We start from the raw sequence: 16,372 nt of genomic DNA, 5'->3' as shown, positions 1-16,372 counted from the left end.
CCACAATTCCAAGCGCGCGTGGCTCTACGAAGAAATCAATAAAATATATTATATTTATCAATGGATCGGAACACGTTTACGTGTCTCTTACACCAATACGACTATCTTATTTGATTAACATCACATAGAATATAAACAAATCAAAATTTCTATTATTAAATGATATTTCTTATGAACTTACGTCAAAGATTGGAATAACATATTCGACTATCGAACGTAAAATTTAATGTATGTTATATATATACATATATATACATATATATATATATGTATGCATATATATATATGAATATATGTACTATATATGAGTAGAACATTTCAACATGATAACGTTGGTATCGTATTAGATGATACGCTTACTTTGTAATCTGTATATATTGTATACTTTTATCATCGGCACGCAAGTGCTTCTTTTTTCTTTCTTTTTTTTTTTTTTTTTTTTTTTTTTTTTTTTTTTTTTTTTTTTCTCTCTTTTTTCTCTCTGTCTTAATTACAGAATGACAAATGTAACTTTTTTCTTTTTTTTTTCTTTTCTTTTTTATTTTTTTCCCTTCCTTTTCCAATGAATATGAATTCTCTTTCTTGATTAATTAATAAAAGATTTCATGGTATATAAATTGTATGATTGTGTCATCAAATAATTCAGAGTTAATCGATACACCTATCTTCGATATACTCATTCACCGATTAGCTTTTGTTTACTAACGTTTTGTTTACTAACTGATTTCAATTAGTTCAATTAATTGTTTATACAATTTCATAGGAAAATTTTTACGTGTAAAAGGAAAAGGCTGAGGCCGTTGAAATGCCTGAGGAACAGAAGGTGGGCTAGTCTCCCTTGTATATTCCTAAAATAGGATGTCGGTGAAAATGAAAAGGGGAGAGAGAGAGAGAGAGAGAAAGAGAGAGGGGAGAGCGAGAGGGGAGAGAGAGAGAGAGAAACTTAGGACTATACCACATTCTATGCTTGCACGTTTCACTCACTAACCATAGTACTATGCATGTCATACATCCGTACAGGCCCTGAAACTACAGGATGTCTGGCGTACTTGTAATAAAATACGTGCTGCAATATTTCGTTTGGGTCTTAGTCTTTGGGATTATTATAAACCTCTAGATCCTGACAATAATAGCTTGATCTCAGGTAGAAAAGTAATTTCACCAAATTTCTTCCAAAAATTTTTCTTCTTTCTCAAATCGACAATGTCGAAAATTATTATTTCACAGAAACGAAATTCGTATCAATTTTGAATGGTCCATTGAAGGAAACTATTGGTTTATCTAATAAAGAAATATGCGATCTTGCTGATTATTTTCGTGTTCAAGATGGACGGATTCTTTACAGACAATTTTGCGAGGTCATTCATGATAGCGGTATGACAAACAATTTTTTACAAATGTGTCGTGAGATCACGATCGAAGAGAACGCTCGTTCTGAAAAGTAATAAAATTCTTTTAAAAAAAAGTATCTTGAATTGCCTGACTGACTTTCTCTTTCAAAAAAAAAAAAAAAAAAAAAAAAAAAAAAAATATCTTATGCTATATTTAATTTCATAAATATTATAAACAACTTTACTTTGCTACGAGGAAACGGATATTTCAAAATTTTTCAAAATCGAATGGTACATTCCCTTTAAAAGAAAATATTTATTATAAGTAGGTTGTTAAAGGTAGTAAGGGTTTTTCCTAAAGGTTCTATTGTAATCTTTCTTTACCTGAAACGAAACAATTAGTTATTTTTACCTGAGGGCTTTTCAACTTTCTCTTGAAAAAATTCCAACGTTAGATAGAAAACGCATTTTGTTGTTGAAACGTAAAAGAAGTTAAGAAGAAAAAAAAAAAAAAACAAAAGAAAAAAGAAAAAATTGTTTGCAGTTCCTGATTTTAGTAAGAACAAACCACTCGTAACTGGATTAGAATGGGAAGATCCACTTCATGTGAATGTCTTAAGTGCTACCGAACTTCGAAAATTATGTTTAATTATCACTCAAATTGCTGTTCTGATAAACAAGCGTAAACTCGTATTGAGGCCATATTTTCAAGATTACGAATTAGTACGTTTCATGGACAAAAGAAAAAGAAAAAGAAAAAAGAAAAAAAAAACAAAGAAAAGAAAAGAAAAATAATAATAATAATTTATCAAATTTCTTGATATGAACATGATCTATATATATATATATATATATACATATATGATCTTTTAATATCTTCCTAGATAGCAAAGAATGTGGGTACCGTTACTTACGCTCACTTCGGCCGAGTACTCAAATTTCTCGGCATTGTTCTTGGCTCGGAAGAATTCTGTTTGTTGGTAAAAAGATTTGCGAAAGATGCCTACACGATAAATTATATTGCTTTCGTAAAAGCCATCGATGAGGCACAGGAATACATGGAGAAACACGGGATGTTAGATCTCGCTGGAGTAATAAAGAATTTTTCAAATCTACAAGATAAATGAATTAACGTTAATTACAAATAATATTATTACTTAACTACAAATGAACGAAATTTTTTTTTTTTCCCATATATTTATCTCTTATACAATTATATGAAGGGAAATTAGAAAATAATTGAAGTCTATCGATTTAATAGAAATTACTTGATCAATTTCCTGGCCGTGTGATTACCGCAGAATTGCCAAAACTTCCGAGACCAGAAATTGGTAAAGTCGATCCATCTCGTGTTTTTGGAAAGCAAATAGTATTTCATCCTGTGATGAAGCAACAGAAAGAACAGATGTCCTTAATGGAAGTTATTCGACGAATTCAAAGACACATTTTTGAGCATCGAATTCGTATTTACGAGTTTTTCAAGGTTGCGATCGTCAACAGCTTTTCACAAAGATTTTATCCTTAAAAAAGAGATAATTAAATAAAATTATATTTAGGATTTTGATCCTTTGAATGATGGTAAAATAACAGTGTCACAATTTAGAAGAGGATTAGATGCTCTTCAAGTTTCATCTTTAGGACGTCTTTACATAGCTGAAACAAATATTCATGCTTTAATTACTTTTTATAAAGATCCTAATGATCCTGATCGTGTTTGCTGGAGAACATTCGAGGATGATATAAATCAAGGTATCTATATATTATATATATATATATATATATATATATATATATATATATATATATATACAAGTAGAATATTTTTTTTACATATGATTTTAACATGAGATCTTCTTTTAAGTATTTACCGTTAAGGAGTTAGAAAAATTGCCAACTTTAAAAGTAGTATCACCACCGAAAGAAATAGAGGAACTTGGTAAAAGAGGTGCCACTGATTGGCAATGTGAAAAGAAAAGCATTAGAGAATTATGCGAAGATACATTGCAAAAGGTTCGACATAGGGTCGAAGAACGGCGAATTCTTTTGAAACAATTTTTTAAAAATTATGATAAGTAAGCTACCTTGAATCTAATCGGTCTATAATAATTATTGATTATTATATTTTTGTTTTTTTTTTTGTTTTTGTTTTGTTTTTTATTAGGAATAATCTCGGTCACGTAACTCGCGCGCAAATGAGACAAGTTTTAACAACCGCAACGGTGCTTCTATCGTCCGAAGAAGAATTTGCCCTTGAACAAAGATACAACGATGATTTAGGTTTCGATTATTATCGATTTTTAATAGAATTAGAAGCTAAACCTATAATAGCACCTCTTTATGATCGAATACTGGAAGAAAAGAAAATAATTAATGCTGAAATTAAAGTATTATCATCTGGCACCGAAGATGAAACGAATATCGTCCTTGTATTGGCCAAGATTAAGGCCAAGGTTGTACGCGAGAGAATTAAGGTAAACCATGAAAAAAAAAGAAAAAAAAAAAAAAAAAAAAAAAAGAAATATCTTATTTTTTACTCTTGACATTTTTAATATTTATCATTTATTAAGTCGATTTCTTTGTTTTCTTTTTTTTTTTTTTTTTAATCTCCTTTTTTATCTCTTTTTATTTTTGCCGTCGATCAGGTATCCGAATTTCTTAAGCAATATGACGTACATAATGAATTGGCTATAACAATGGTGGATTTTATTCGTGGCTTGGATCAACTTCGTTGTAATTTGAGCACCACTGAGGTCGATACTATCGTCAAGATCTTCAAGTCCCCTATGAAGTACTATTGCTGTATAGAAAGATAGAAATCTTTTTTCTATGAAAACATAATTTCTTTTTCCCTCTTTCTTTCTTTCTCTCTTTTTTTTTTTTTTTTTTTTTTTCCTTTATCACAAAGGCCAGGTTTCGTCGATTACGCCAGGTTTGCTGAATGCGTTGAAGAAGCAGTAACTATGGGTAGTTTAGAACGAGCACCTTTACTCGTACCTGTACAACATATTCCTTCAGAAGCTAGCAGCAGGACATTCCTTAATTTCGAGGAACGACATATGTTAAGTCAGGTGATGGATAAGTTGTGTGTCGTTCGACAACCCAATTTGGAAGAACTCTTTGCAGTTAGTTCGATGAGTTTATTCAAATGAAAATGAACAAGAGATTTCAACGATCTTTTATTTAATCTTTTATTTATCGATAATTTATAGGATTTCGATAAAGAAAATGTAGGCACGGTATCGAAGAATTGTCTGATGCGGGCTTTATCGATTAGACGAATGTTAGATTTGATAAACAGTCGAGAATTTGATGTCCTTTACAAATGTTTTTCCATCGAAAGAGCTGGTCATCTTGAATTTGATTATCGTGGATTTTTACGAGCTTTACGTTTGTTAAAAGAAAATAAAACGGCTTTACCATTTTAAATATTATCTGTTTAATATTTGTATATTACAATTTTTATAAGAGTTTTAATAAAGAAGAAAAAAAAAAATTCGTAGTATTCGAACGTTATATTATATATATGTAAACTATGACATTTTGAAACTATTAAGAAAATCAGAAACTCTATTGTTCGAGTATTAATAAGATAAGGATAGTATCTTCGTTTCGACTTTCTCTGAAACTCGTTTTGCTCGTCTCCTATCAAATGGATTATAAAACTCGTTTAACAAGGCACCATTTTTTGGCACTTCCTTTTTTTTTTTTTTTTTCTAAATTTATACTAATTCCATTATTGCTCAATAATGCTTAAATAAATCTATACAAATAAAAGAGATATTCGAAGTAATTTTTTTTTATTTCTTCTCAAAGATATAAGAGACCAAAATTTAAGCTTTATATTCAGTAATATTCTTCTCTTTATCCAAGCAACGTCAATCAGAGGTAATTAGATATACATATTATCATACATATATATATATATAATTATATATATTATATATATTTAATTACACATCCTATAATATAAAAAATCGTTTCATTTATAAGTTCCTCGAAGTTAGTGAAATTTTGTAAAACAAAATATAATACATTTATTATTTATAATTAAATCTAATTAAATACATAAAATATATACTCTTAAATAAAGATAGTGTCGACATCTGAGTAAAAATAATTTTCTGATTATTAACCGTACGTAGATCATATAGAATTTGATTTTATCCATTGGTATCGTCGATAATGTAGGAACGTCATAATACCAACACGGTACACTTAAATATTATTTTTACCGCTAGATGACAACACCATACTATTTCTATAAAAAAAAGTAAATTATAAAAATTAATATCATATCTATCAAAAAAAAAAAAAAAAAAATAAAAAAATAAAAAAAAGATTTGAAAGAAAATTAAAGAACATCATTAATTATCTCTTCATCTCTAATCAGCGAACTATCAACGATTTACGCATTAGTATTGGAAATAGTAAGTATTGATTGATAATGAAAAATAAATAAAAAGTATCAGAGAGAAAAATACAAAGATATTATAAAATATATCTAGCTAGTGATAATCATTATATTTTTAAAAATCTCGGATAGGACGCACTTTGTATTCTTTAGCATGTATTAAACACGTAAAGAATAACTTTCGAGTGATTAGAGAGAAAGTATTGTATTAGGATGCACCAAACGAATGCTCCAAAATTCTAATTTCCTATCAGTTTTATATACTTTTTTCTATATCTATAGAGAATTTGAATCTCGAAAAACTGTGCCGGAATATAATTTTTTTTTTTTTTTTTTTTTTTTTTTTATTTAAATTAGAAAAAAAATATTCAAGGAAAATAGATGCACGATTCAAGATTGATTACGTATTCACGAGTATATTTTTCAAACAGAATTTGATGAAGGATCGGCATCAATTGAAAAATAATTGACAATTGATAATATCGATGTTATGAATAATAGAAAAGAGTTATAATGAATAGAAAAAAAAAAATACAAAAAAAAAAAAAAATAAAAAAAGAGAGAAAAAACAAACAAAATTGAAGAAGTTCGTGGCTCGTTATCCTTGAAAGAAAAGCTGATAGAAGGTCCAGGAGAGTGTAGGAAGATATGTCTCAACGAAAGCTTGGTAAGCCTGAAGTACGTCTTGTAAGTTCAGAGGTCGTACGAAGGAGAGGTGGGGGGGGGGGGTAATTAAGTGGTAAGCCTAAGAGAGAAAAAGACGAACCCTTGAGCTCGTGTAAAAGATGCAAACCGAAGAGACATGGAGGTCATGCCTCCTGACCTAATTTTATATTCATCGATGCTCGTATTAAAAGACAATCGTTTAAAAGACAAATCCTTAAATCAATTATGATCGTTTTGTCATTGAAAACAATTCTATTAATTCTTAAGTTCTTTGAACAATTGTTTGTTTAAAGATTCAATATTTACTGCTTTTTACATTTACTTGTCATATCAGAGATAAAATGCAACTGTTATTGATATCGACAAAGGATAGCATTGTAATTGTGATAAAAAATTGTACTTATATCTTTTATCATTACCTTGTCATATACCTTAAAATATCTTCGATTATACGACTCAACAAACTATATAAACCGCATTTCTCTCGATAATATACAATTTCATTGTATTTCATCGTAAGGTAGGTCTTTCACTATTACATTACAGAGATCATTATTATTTTAAATATTTGATTTTAATTATTATTATTATTTATTAATATTTATTTACTTTTATCTTTTTTTTTTTTTTTTTTTTTTTTTTTTTTTTTTTTTTTTTTTTTTTTTAGATATATAAGAAAAAGCTGAAAGATGAGACATTTATTTGTCGTTCAATGCGTATTATTATTCGCCGTAGCGATCTACGCTAGTCCACCATTAGGAATACCTGAGGAAGATCTAACGAAACAATGTCAGACTCCTTTATGTCCAGTAAATAGAAACTCTGAAACTGTAAATCTGCCTTATCCTTTGGATTGTCTACTTTACATTTCTTGCGGAGAAAAAGAAAGTATTGAAACATGTCCAGATAATTTAGTTTTCAACAAGGTAAATAATAGATCTTAAATTTTATCAAATAATATAAACTTTCTTTTTTCATTATAGAATATATAATACTATTCTTTAGTTACATGTTAATAATTAATTTTTATCAACACAATCTCTCTCTCTCTCTCTCTCTCTCTCTCTGTCTCATTAAAAGTTATAATCCTTATAATCCACCGTAATAACGTTTTCGTTTCGTAAATATTATATATATTATAAAAAAAGAAAAGAATTAATTGTCCCTATTGAAAGCAAGGACGTTACGCGTGGCATGACGACGTCTCTTTGAGCGCAAAGAGTCACGACCTCGACTTACCCTTGAAAACTCCCTTTGGAACTCGCTTTCACTCGTATCCAGTTACGGTCCTCCCGTGTGTGTGCACGTGTCTATTGTGAGACCCGGTGCTTCACCTGACACGTGCCAATTTTCAATTCACCGGTACCATGCAATGCGTAACTGCTTGACTTCTTGACATGACTGTTCATCAGGGTCGTATAACCCTTAGATCGATGCAATCGATAGCGTGTTACTTGTTGAAAGAACATAAATGTGTGAATGATCGTATCTTATCGTTAACAATGTTTTTTTCTCTTTTTTTTCTCCTTTTTTTTCTCTCTCTCTCTGTCTGCCTCTCTCTTTCTCTCTTTCTCTCTCTCTCTTTCTTCGAACGTTATCAATAAATATTTTTAAGAATCTTATCTTACCAATTCGTATTGATTTTCTTTTTTATTTTTAACAGAACACTGGAGTCTGTGACACGCCTGAGAATGCCCGATGTGTACCATGCTGGCAAGAAACATCGCCATAAGAAATTCAAAATCATTATTAAAGATCAATAATATGTAAAATAATGTTACAATTTCTAAGCGAATCAAATTCAAAGTTAAATAAATCATTATAAAATTTGATTGAAGAATACGAAGTATTAGAATTTATTTCCACCTTGTTTGACGTACTTCCTTCTCCTTCTCCTCCTTCGCCTCTTCCACCATCTAAGTTGGTACTTACATTAGCTCGTTATTTCCGTTTTAATTAATGACAATTTTCGAGCTAATATTCACAAATGTTAGGTATGCGTTTGTGAAGCTGAAGACACTTGAGAGAGTTTTTCTCTACTAATGTTAATCTAATAAATTATAAGAAGAATATTGTAAAATAAAAAGGGCATACCGTTTTCTAGATTGAATAGAGTGGGTCAAGTGATATCGATCATTTTCTGAAGAGACAGAGGAAGAGAAAAAGAGAGAGAGAGAGAGAAAGAGAGAGAGAGAGAGAGAGAGAGACAGAGCAAAAACTAACGATTATATGAATTTTGATAGATATATGTTATTAGTAAATATGATCACTATAATGATAATGAAAAAAAAATATTACTTCAAAAATATTATTTCCAAAAAAGATTTTCTCAGTTATGTCAGTATGAATCTAAATATCTAATAGGTATATTCTCAAGTGACCTATAACAAAACGTAGCTTATAAAGCCAACATTATCGTCTGTTAGCCATTAATAGATTTTCCCGTTCGTCCAGCCTTCGATGTTTCTGACGTCAGCATTGTCAATGGTTAGCTATCGATGCATATCCATGGTATCAAGATATTCAAGATCTCATTGAATACTCGAGTAAAAAAAGAAAAAAAGAAAAAGAAATATAATAATCGAACCAAGTTGATTGTGGAGAACATTTGTTAAAACATTTGAGATATATCAAATCGTAAAAATTAATCAATTAGTGATCAAAGTAGCTAGAAAAAAAAAAAAAAAAAGAAAAGAAAAAAGAAAAAGAAGGAAGGAATAAGTATAGGTATAAGATTTAATGAGAGATAAAAATAATAAAGAATAGGTAACATTTGGAAACGTTGATCCTAACTATGAGAAGATCCTTCTAAGGAACTAAGTTTCGTTCATCCGGGCGCAGACTCGCGAATTTTCACTCAGTCCACGCCTCCAGTTGGCTTTGGTGGTAGGGTTAGTGTTGGCTCATATAAAAGAGTGAGAGAGAGAGAGAGAGAGAGATGAGTAGCGCGCGCCTTTCATACCCTCTACCCCCTGGCAAAATGTCTCCGGTAGATGACGTCACAGGAGCGAATCAATATCAGTGGAACCGTCCCTACATCGGTCCTCGACAGGCAGAGAGACACCGACCGTTCAGTACGGAGTGGCCTCCACAACCGACAGGGACGTCGTTTTGCCACCACCGACGACGACGACGACGACGACGACGACGACGACGACGACAACGACGGCGACGGCGACAAGAACGAGGGAGGTACATGCGCCTCCCGTCGTCCATTATTTCTCTCTCTCTCTCTCTCTCTCTCTCTCTCTCTCTTTCCCTCTCTCTCTTTCTCTCTTCCTTTTTGTCTAACATCAAAGTTATATCAAAATCAATAAAGATATATCGTGACAAGTGTTCGATAAGTATAACGATGAAACAGTGTTGAGATTCTTGGTAGCGGAGTATTTACTTAGTAGTAGTGATAGTCGGAAGAACGTTCGTCAGTAGTGTTGGTAAGTATCATTAAATTAATTTGATCTATTGTATTTGTAATGTAATATTCATTGTCAGAATAAATTTCATTAGATTTCTTAGATATTTAGTTCTTCTTTGATAAAAGTATCGTGTCACGTTTCATTCAATATAATCGAAGGAAGTAATAGAAATGTTTGAAGAAAGGCAACGGGGGTGATTTTTAGACAAAGTGCCGTTGTACCGATCGATCGTGATCGGTGGCGGTACCAAAGGCAAGTCTCGGAAGGCCGAAGAGAAAGAACGGCAGAGAAGTAGCGGACTTGGTGAATCGAGTAAAAATCGATGGCCATCAGCGCCCATGGGCGGCCTCGCGTTTAGGACAAGGAACAGCCCCTCCCAGAAGACCTCGCTCCGGTGGGGTGACTGCTGCCCCCCAAACCCCAATCCGCCGTCGTCGTCGGCCCTTTGGAAGAACCGCCAACGGGACATGCCGCCGGTACCCGTTTGAGGCTGTCCCCCGTTGCTGCGTGATTGTACTCCACGGGGTCTTCAGAGGTACACTAATTTATATTCCCTCTTCTTTCTTCTATTTTCCAAACTCCTTGGGATGAAATATCAAGTTTATGTCAATATACTTGATCAATATCATTTATTCTTCATCATCTGAAAGATATGATTTGTTTATGATAAATCTCAAAAATTCATGTAATACAATCATAATTATCTTAACAAATTCAACAATATGTCCCTGAAATGAATATATTATATTCCCTGATTCAGAACATTTTTTTCTTCATCTCCTAATATATATATATATATATATATATGATCTATAAATTGTCAAGATTGATACAATACAATCATAATTATCTTAGCAATTCAAACGAATAATATTCATCGATTGATCTTACAAGTATCCTTAACGATCCTCAGGGCCTTGACCTTTTTATCCGTTCTCCAAAGGTCCATCCACTCTCCACATGTGCGAACCTTTCCGACGATGAATATAGCGAGACTAATTGGATCAGAGGGTTAACCCAACGGACCGATTTCGGATTGTCTCGGGGCTAAAACATAATATTTACGGTTAAATACACGCGTTGGATTTAAGTAGGTACATCTAACACGTGGAATGTTTAATTCGATGGAAAGACAAAGCGCTGTATACCGGTGCTGATTATGAAATCCCTTTTTAGGAACTTCATCCTTAATCGGATTTAATTGTCTAAAACATCAAACGAAATGATTTCAAATTTGTTTTTTTTTCTTTTTTTTTTTTTTCTTTTACACTTTCAATGACAAAAACATTGAACAAATTGGTCATAATAAATTCTATATAAATTTAATGGAAAAACATATAGATCAAACTAAATTTCAAATAAGTTCTTTATCCAATTAGGTATCCAAACGTTCCGAAATTGGATCGGTCACCAAATCTCTGGGACCTCCGTTTCCGTCAGCTCGAACACACGCCGCTGGAACCGTACTCCCCGAAGATGATCAACATCGCTGGCCTGATCTCGATCATATTGTTTTACGCGTTGATACTTGGCGTTGGAATATGGGCAGCAAGAAAGAAGGAGTCTGGAAACGATTCCGAGGAGGAGGTCATGTTAGCTGGCCGTTCGATCGGCTTGTTTGTTGGAATTTTTACAATGACAGCAACATGGGTAGGTGGAGGATACATCAACGGTACAGCAGAGGCAATTTACACGAGAGGTCTGGTCTGGTGTCAGGCACCATTTGGATACGCTCTAAGTCTTATTTTTGGTGAGTGAGATTCACCGAGTTTGAAATTGAATTGTTTTACAATTTTTTTTACATTGCTTTAAATATTTATATGTATGTACATGTTTTAGAGTAAATTACAAATTCTTTTTACATTCTTTTTCTCTTTATCTCTGTATTCAAATTTTATTATCAACATTTTGGAATACTTTTTTATCAAAGCGATACCTAAAAAAAAAAAAAAAAAAAAAAAAAAAAAAAACATTCTATAAGCCACGTTGCTACTGTGAATGATAGCATCATGAATTAATCCTTCTTTGATCGATCAAAGATGAATTGATTTATGACGACAGGTGGCATATTCTTTGCAAACAAGATGCGACAACAGGGGTACATCACGATGCTGGATCCGCTTCAAGATGCATTCGGGGAACGAATGGGTGGTCTTCTATTTCTTCCTGCCCTATGCGGCGAGGTATTCTGGGCAGCTGGGATCCTAGCTGCTTTGGGTGCCACGTTAGCTGTCATCATCGATATGGACCAGGGTGCCTCCGTCATTCTAAGCGCCTGCATCGCAGTTTTTTACACTCTATTCGGCGGCCTCTACTCCGTCGCTTATACCGACGTCATCCAACTTTTCTGCATTTTCATCGGATTGGTAAGTAAATTTCGATAACTAAAAAAAATTTATTAGAAAATCAAACGAAAGTTTGTTTTTTCTTTTCTTTCTTTCTTTCTCTTTTTTTCTTTCTTTTTTTTTTTTTTTTTTTTTTTTTTTTTTTTTAATTAGAACAGAGTAAAGAAAAATAGTGAACTATCCCTTTTTGAACGGATCGATAACACACAGGCTCGTCGCCCGTACCAAGTATTTGTCAATTCTATGAGTGTAGGTTGCCCAAGTGTAGGTGTTTGCGTAGGTGGTGACCTAGTTATATCAAAAGCTCTAACTCTATTCGACATTTCTCATGCCCAGGATATCTTCCTTTCGATTATCATTTCCAGAGTGTCTTGATATATATATAAATCCTAAAAAACAATGTTCTTTTTGTTCTTACTTGTTTAATCATTGAAAAGATTTAATCAAGAATTTTGATCAGACCTATAATTGAAGGACATCAATTCCTGCGTTAGAATTCATTCTATTTTTGTTTTCAACTTATATTCATTAATCAAACTAGGATGATTCTCGAGTTTCTAAACGTTCTTTAAACATAATAAGAATACCAAGAGATAAATAATCATTTGAAAAAATTGTCTCTATTCAAATGCAAAGAGATTTTCTCCCGTGATCATCCATTAACCATAATTAATCGAGATAAAATCAAATCTCTTTCTTTCTCTCTCTCTCTCTTTCAATCTTTCTTTCTCCCTCTCTGATAGATCGTTAGTTGCAACATCCTAAAGAGTAGTCTTATCGAAGGGGAGAGAACAGCGTATCCTTTCATTGAGAAATCCTTTCAAGTAGACATATACCATGTCACCTTTGATGCTAAAACATTAAGATGAATATCATGAATGGAAAACTATATTTTAAATACAATCAAAAAAAAAAGAAAGAAAGAAAGAAAGAAAAAAAAAGAAAGAAAGAAAGAAAGAAAAAAAAAGAAAAAACGAAAAATATTATTTTCATGTTAAAGTGGATGTGCATCCCGTTTGCCTGGGCCAATCCAAAGGTAGAATCACTTAGTTCCATGGAGGTCGATTGGATCGGCGAGGTCAAACCCGAGGAGTATTTTTATTACGTAGATTACGGGTTATTATTGATATTTGGTGGCATACCTTGGCAAGTTTATTTCCAGAGAGTACTTTCATCAAAAACAGCAGGAAGAGCTCAACTTTTGAGTTATGTTGCAGCTGTGGGATGCATACTCATGGCTATTCCTCCTGTTCTCATTGGAGCAATCGCCAAAGCAACACGTGAGCATAAACATCTTTAAAAATTTCTATATCAAAGTCTCTATATTATATATTCCAAAACTAATTCGATCTTTATATCGATGATATTGAATTCAATATCATTTAAAAAATATACAGACAAACATAACAATTAAAATACAACAATAACAACGAATGTTGTCTCTCTCTCTCTCTCTCTCTCTATTTCTCTCTTTTTCTATCTTATTTCGAGTATCATTAGATGTTAGGGAGAAGTATAACATTTTGAAGAATCCACCCTCTCTATCTAAAGGGGATCGAATTAGATCTGGTATACTCATCATCCAAAGTTCGAAGCCTACTTGACATTTGCTACCACAGCATCCAGCACTGCTGGTATTTATAAGGTTCGCGGAGAAAAGAGGGGATGAGAATAGGGTGACTAGACTAGGGGTGAGTTTGGAGTATTTGAAACGTGTACAATACCGTGGGACTTCGTCATGTGTTATCTCTCTCTCTTTCTCTCTCTCTCTCTCTCTCTCTTTTATTCTATCTTATGAAAAGGCGAGGGTGGTAATGCGACTCGACCACTAACGTGAAACACGACAACGTGCTGGAACTAATTCGACACCCTGTATATTGTTATCCGAGACTCCATTACAGTCTAAAAACGAGAATAGCTACTGAAGAGCTACTGACAATTTGTTATTATTGATTACTGTTTTCAACAATGAATTACATTGTCTATCATATTTCTAATGTCCATTTTTAAATCTAAATATAGATAATCATATTTGAAAAATAGATAGCCATTTAATCTTTCTTGCCAATTAGATAAATTCTCAATTTTGTTAAACCTTATGTTTTTTCAAGGCTACGTTTATGTCCAATGCAATGTATGAGAAGAATTTTATACGTCAGATGTTAAATTTCGCTCGATGACAAAGCGAAATCATATTTTTATGGTGACAGCTGGGTACTTTCTCAGTTATTCGGTACAAATGCAACGTGTCCACGATGTTATTTTTTCACATAGTAAAGATCATCGGCACGTGAGAAATTATAATGATTTGTTATAGCGTGCAACAAAGCGCTATTTTCCCCTCTTTTTCTCTTTTTCCAATTATTATCATTAAAAACTTTCTAAATTCTCGAATGTACAACAGGTGCAACTTTAATTGTCTTTCATATTCTTGAAAATTACACGAAGAATTATCTATCAATATAAAAAAAAAAAAAAAAAATAAAAAACAAACTAGTTATAACCATAAAAAAAAAAAGAAAAAGAAGTATAAAGCATTTTTGTCTAAACAAACAGATCAAATAAATACTTACTTTCTCGAAACAAAATGTAACTTAGATTAATAACATCATGATCGACGATGATGCTCCACTTTCCTCATTTATTTTCAAATGAAATCTGTACTACATTATGAAAAGTAGAGAGAGCGTGAAAGCGTCCTTAGTGCGGAGGTGAAATGCTCGACGGGGTCAACATTCACCTTCACAATTTTTTATTATCATTCTTTTAGTTAATCATGTTAAATCAAATCAACTTTCATCGATGGAAAGAAACGAAGGGATATTTTAACGATATGTTACAGCTTGGAATGAAACAGGTTATCACGGGCCATATCCATTGACGGAAACCGAAACAAGTATGATTCTACCAATGGTCCTGCAATATCTTACACCAGACTTTGTTTCCTTTTTTGGATTGGGTGCTGTATCAGCAGCTGTTATGTCATCGGCAGACAGTAGTATCCTCTCTGCCAGTTCGATGTTCGCTAGAAACGTTTATAAGTTGATCTTCCGGCAGCGAGTAAGTATAAATATCTTCCTACCTGATAAATCATAGATTCCAGATTAATGGAGTGTCTTCTCTCCAACACAATATATATATATATATACACCAGCAATAAACTCGTTTTCTCGTTTGACCGTATTAAAATAAAAAAAATTCGCATCACTTTCACATCTTATAGTACTCGTACTACTCTGTCAAATCAAATCGAGTAAAAGTATTAAATTCTCGTTAAAAGACAAATTTTATTAATTTTTTCATTATAATATTTATCATGATAAAAAGATAGAGAAAAACTTTATTCACATTGCATTGTGATGTTTCGTTTCTTTCATTTTCTTTTCTCCTTTTTTTTTTTTTTCCTTCTTTTTTTCTTCTCTACGAAACCAGGCATCGGAGATGGAGATCATTTGGGTAATGAGAGCAGGCATAGGAGTAGTTGGTGTTCTCAGTACGGTGATGGCTTTGACGATACCTTCTATCTATGGGTTATGGTCGATGTGTTCCGACTTGGTTTACGTTATCCTCTTCCCTCAACTCCTAATGGTCGTCCATTTTAAGGAGTACTGCAATACTTATGGCAGCTTATCAGCTTACATAATAGCATTCATGGTGAGGATCAGTGGTGGTGAACCATTGATGAGTTTGCCAGCATTGATCCATTATCCTTGGTACGATGAGGAAACCAAAACTCAGATGTTCCCATTCAGAACAATGGCGATGTTACTTTCCTTGGTGACATTGGTTGCCGTCTCGTACGGTACGCAGGTTGCCTTTGAAACTGGTAGATTGGCGCCTGGATACGACGTCTTTAGGTTTGTATACCATCGTTTATCCATCATTCCAAAATTTCTTATATCTTATCATTTCTCAAATAGTTTATTCCAACTTTTTATATGACAAAATTTTTGGGATTAATCTAAGAAAAAAAAAAAAAAAAAAGTAATCAAGTATCCATGGAAATTTTCAAACGTTCTAATATTTAATTTTATACAATCAATCTGTACAATCTTTTTAATCGATTTTCGTAATATCTAAGAAAAGCCTTGACCACGATTAAATCGATACAACAAACAAATAACAAAATCAATGATTCCTGACAATCACAGGTGTGTGGTAAACATACCAGAAGACGTCGAACGTGTTGGACCAGATCCAGCA

At 32.5% G+C, this 16,372-nt stretch overlaps 3 protein-coding genes across 5 annotated transcripts in view; all 3 read left to right on the top strand.

Moving 5' to 3' along the window:
• Positions 1-805: 805 nt before the first annotated feature.
• On the top strand, positions 806-4,793 carry LOC124955844. Its single transcript, XM_047510864.1, has 12 exons — positions 806-823; positions 994-1,144; positions 1,228-1,374; positions 1,876-2,054; positions 2,216-2,422; positions 2,593-2,814; positions 2,888-3,080; positions 3,193-3,403; positions 3,493-3,802; positions 3,974-4,119; positions 4,237-4,453; positions 4,541-4,793. Exons 1-12 carry the CDS (start codon positions 806-808, stop codon positions 4,754-4,756), a joined length of 2,217 nt encoding a protein of 738 aa, XP_047366820.1. The 3' UTR covers positions 4,757-4,793.
• Positions 4,794-6,841: 2,048 nt separating this feature from the next.
• LOC124955922 lies at positions 6,842-8,250 on the top strand. The gene is made up of 3 exons (XM_047511077.1): positions 6,842-6,928; positions 7,076-7,334; positions 8,072-8,250. The coding sequence occupies exons 2-3, from the start codon at positions 7,098-7,100 to the stop codon at positions 8,138-8,140; spliced, it is 306 nt and encodes a 101-aa protein (XP_047367033.1). The 5' UTR covers positions 6,842-6,928; positions 7,076-7,097; the 3' UTR covers positions 8,141-8,250.
• A 1,206-nt stretch (positions 8,251-9,456) lies between these two features.
• The window catches only part of LOC124955832 (high-affinity choline transporter 1), a 17,550-nt gene continuing 10,634 nt past the window's right edge, over positions 9,457-16,372 (top strand). For 2 of the 3 annotated variants that reach the window (XR_007102992.1, XR_007102991.1), the window contains exons 1-8: positions 9,457-9,842; positions 10,029-10,359; positions 11,204-11,574; positions 11,886-12,190; positions 13,170-13,449; positions 15,012-15,229; positions 15,602-16,026; positions 16,321-16,372. The exon at positions 16,321-16,372 is cut by the window's right edge and continues 283 nt beyond it. Coding sequence is in view for 1 of the 3 variants with exons in the window: in XM_047510850.1 (XP_047366806.1) it covers positions 11,301-11,574; positions 11,886-12,190; positions 13,170-13,449; positions 15,012-15,229; positions 15,602-16,026; positions 16,321-16,372 (1,554 nt within the window). In the remaining 2 variants the exon portion in view is untranslated. The remainder of the gene's footprint in view (positions 9,843-10,028; positions 10,360-11,203; positions 11,575-11,885; positions 12,191-13,169; positions 13,450-15,011; positions 15,230-15,601; positions 16,027-16,320) is intronic. The other variant, XM_047510850.1, reaches the window with a different exon arrangement.

The sequence above is a fragment of the Vespa velutina genome, chromosome 19 (assembly GCF_912470025.1).
Source record: "Vespa velutina chromosome 19, iVesVel2.1, whole genome shotgun sequence".
Taxonomy (NCBI): Eukaryota; Metazoa; Arthropoda; class Insecta; order Hymenoptera; family Vespidae; genus Vespa; species Vespa velutina.
Note: the sequence above shows the minus strand (reverse complement) of the source record. Positions and strands in the feature narration are given on the sequence as shown.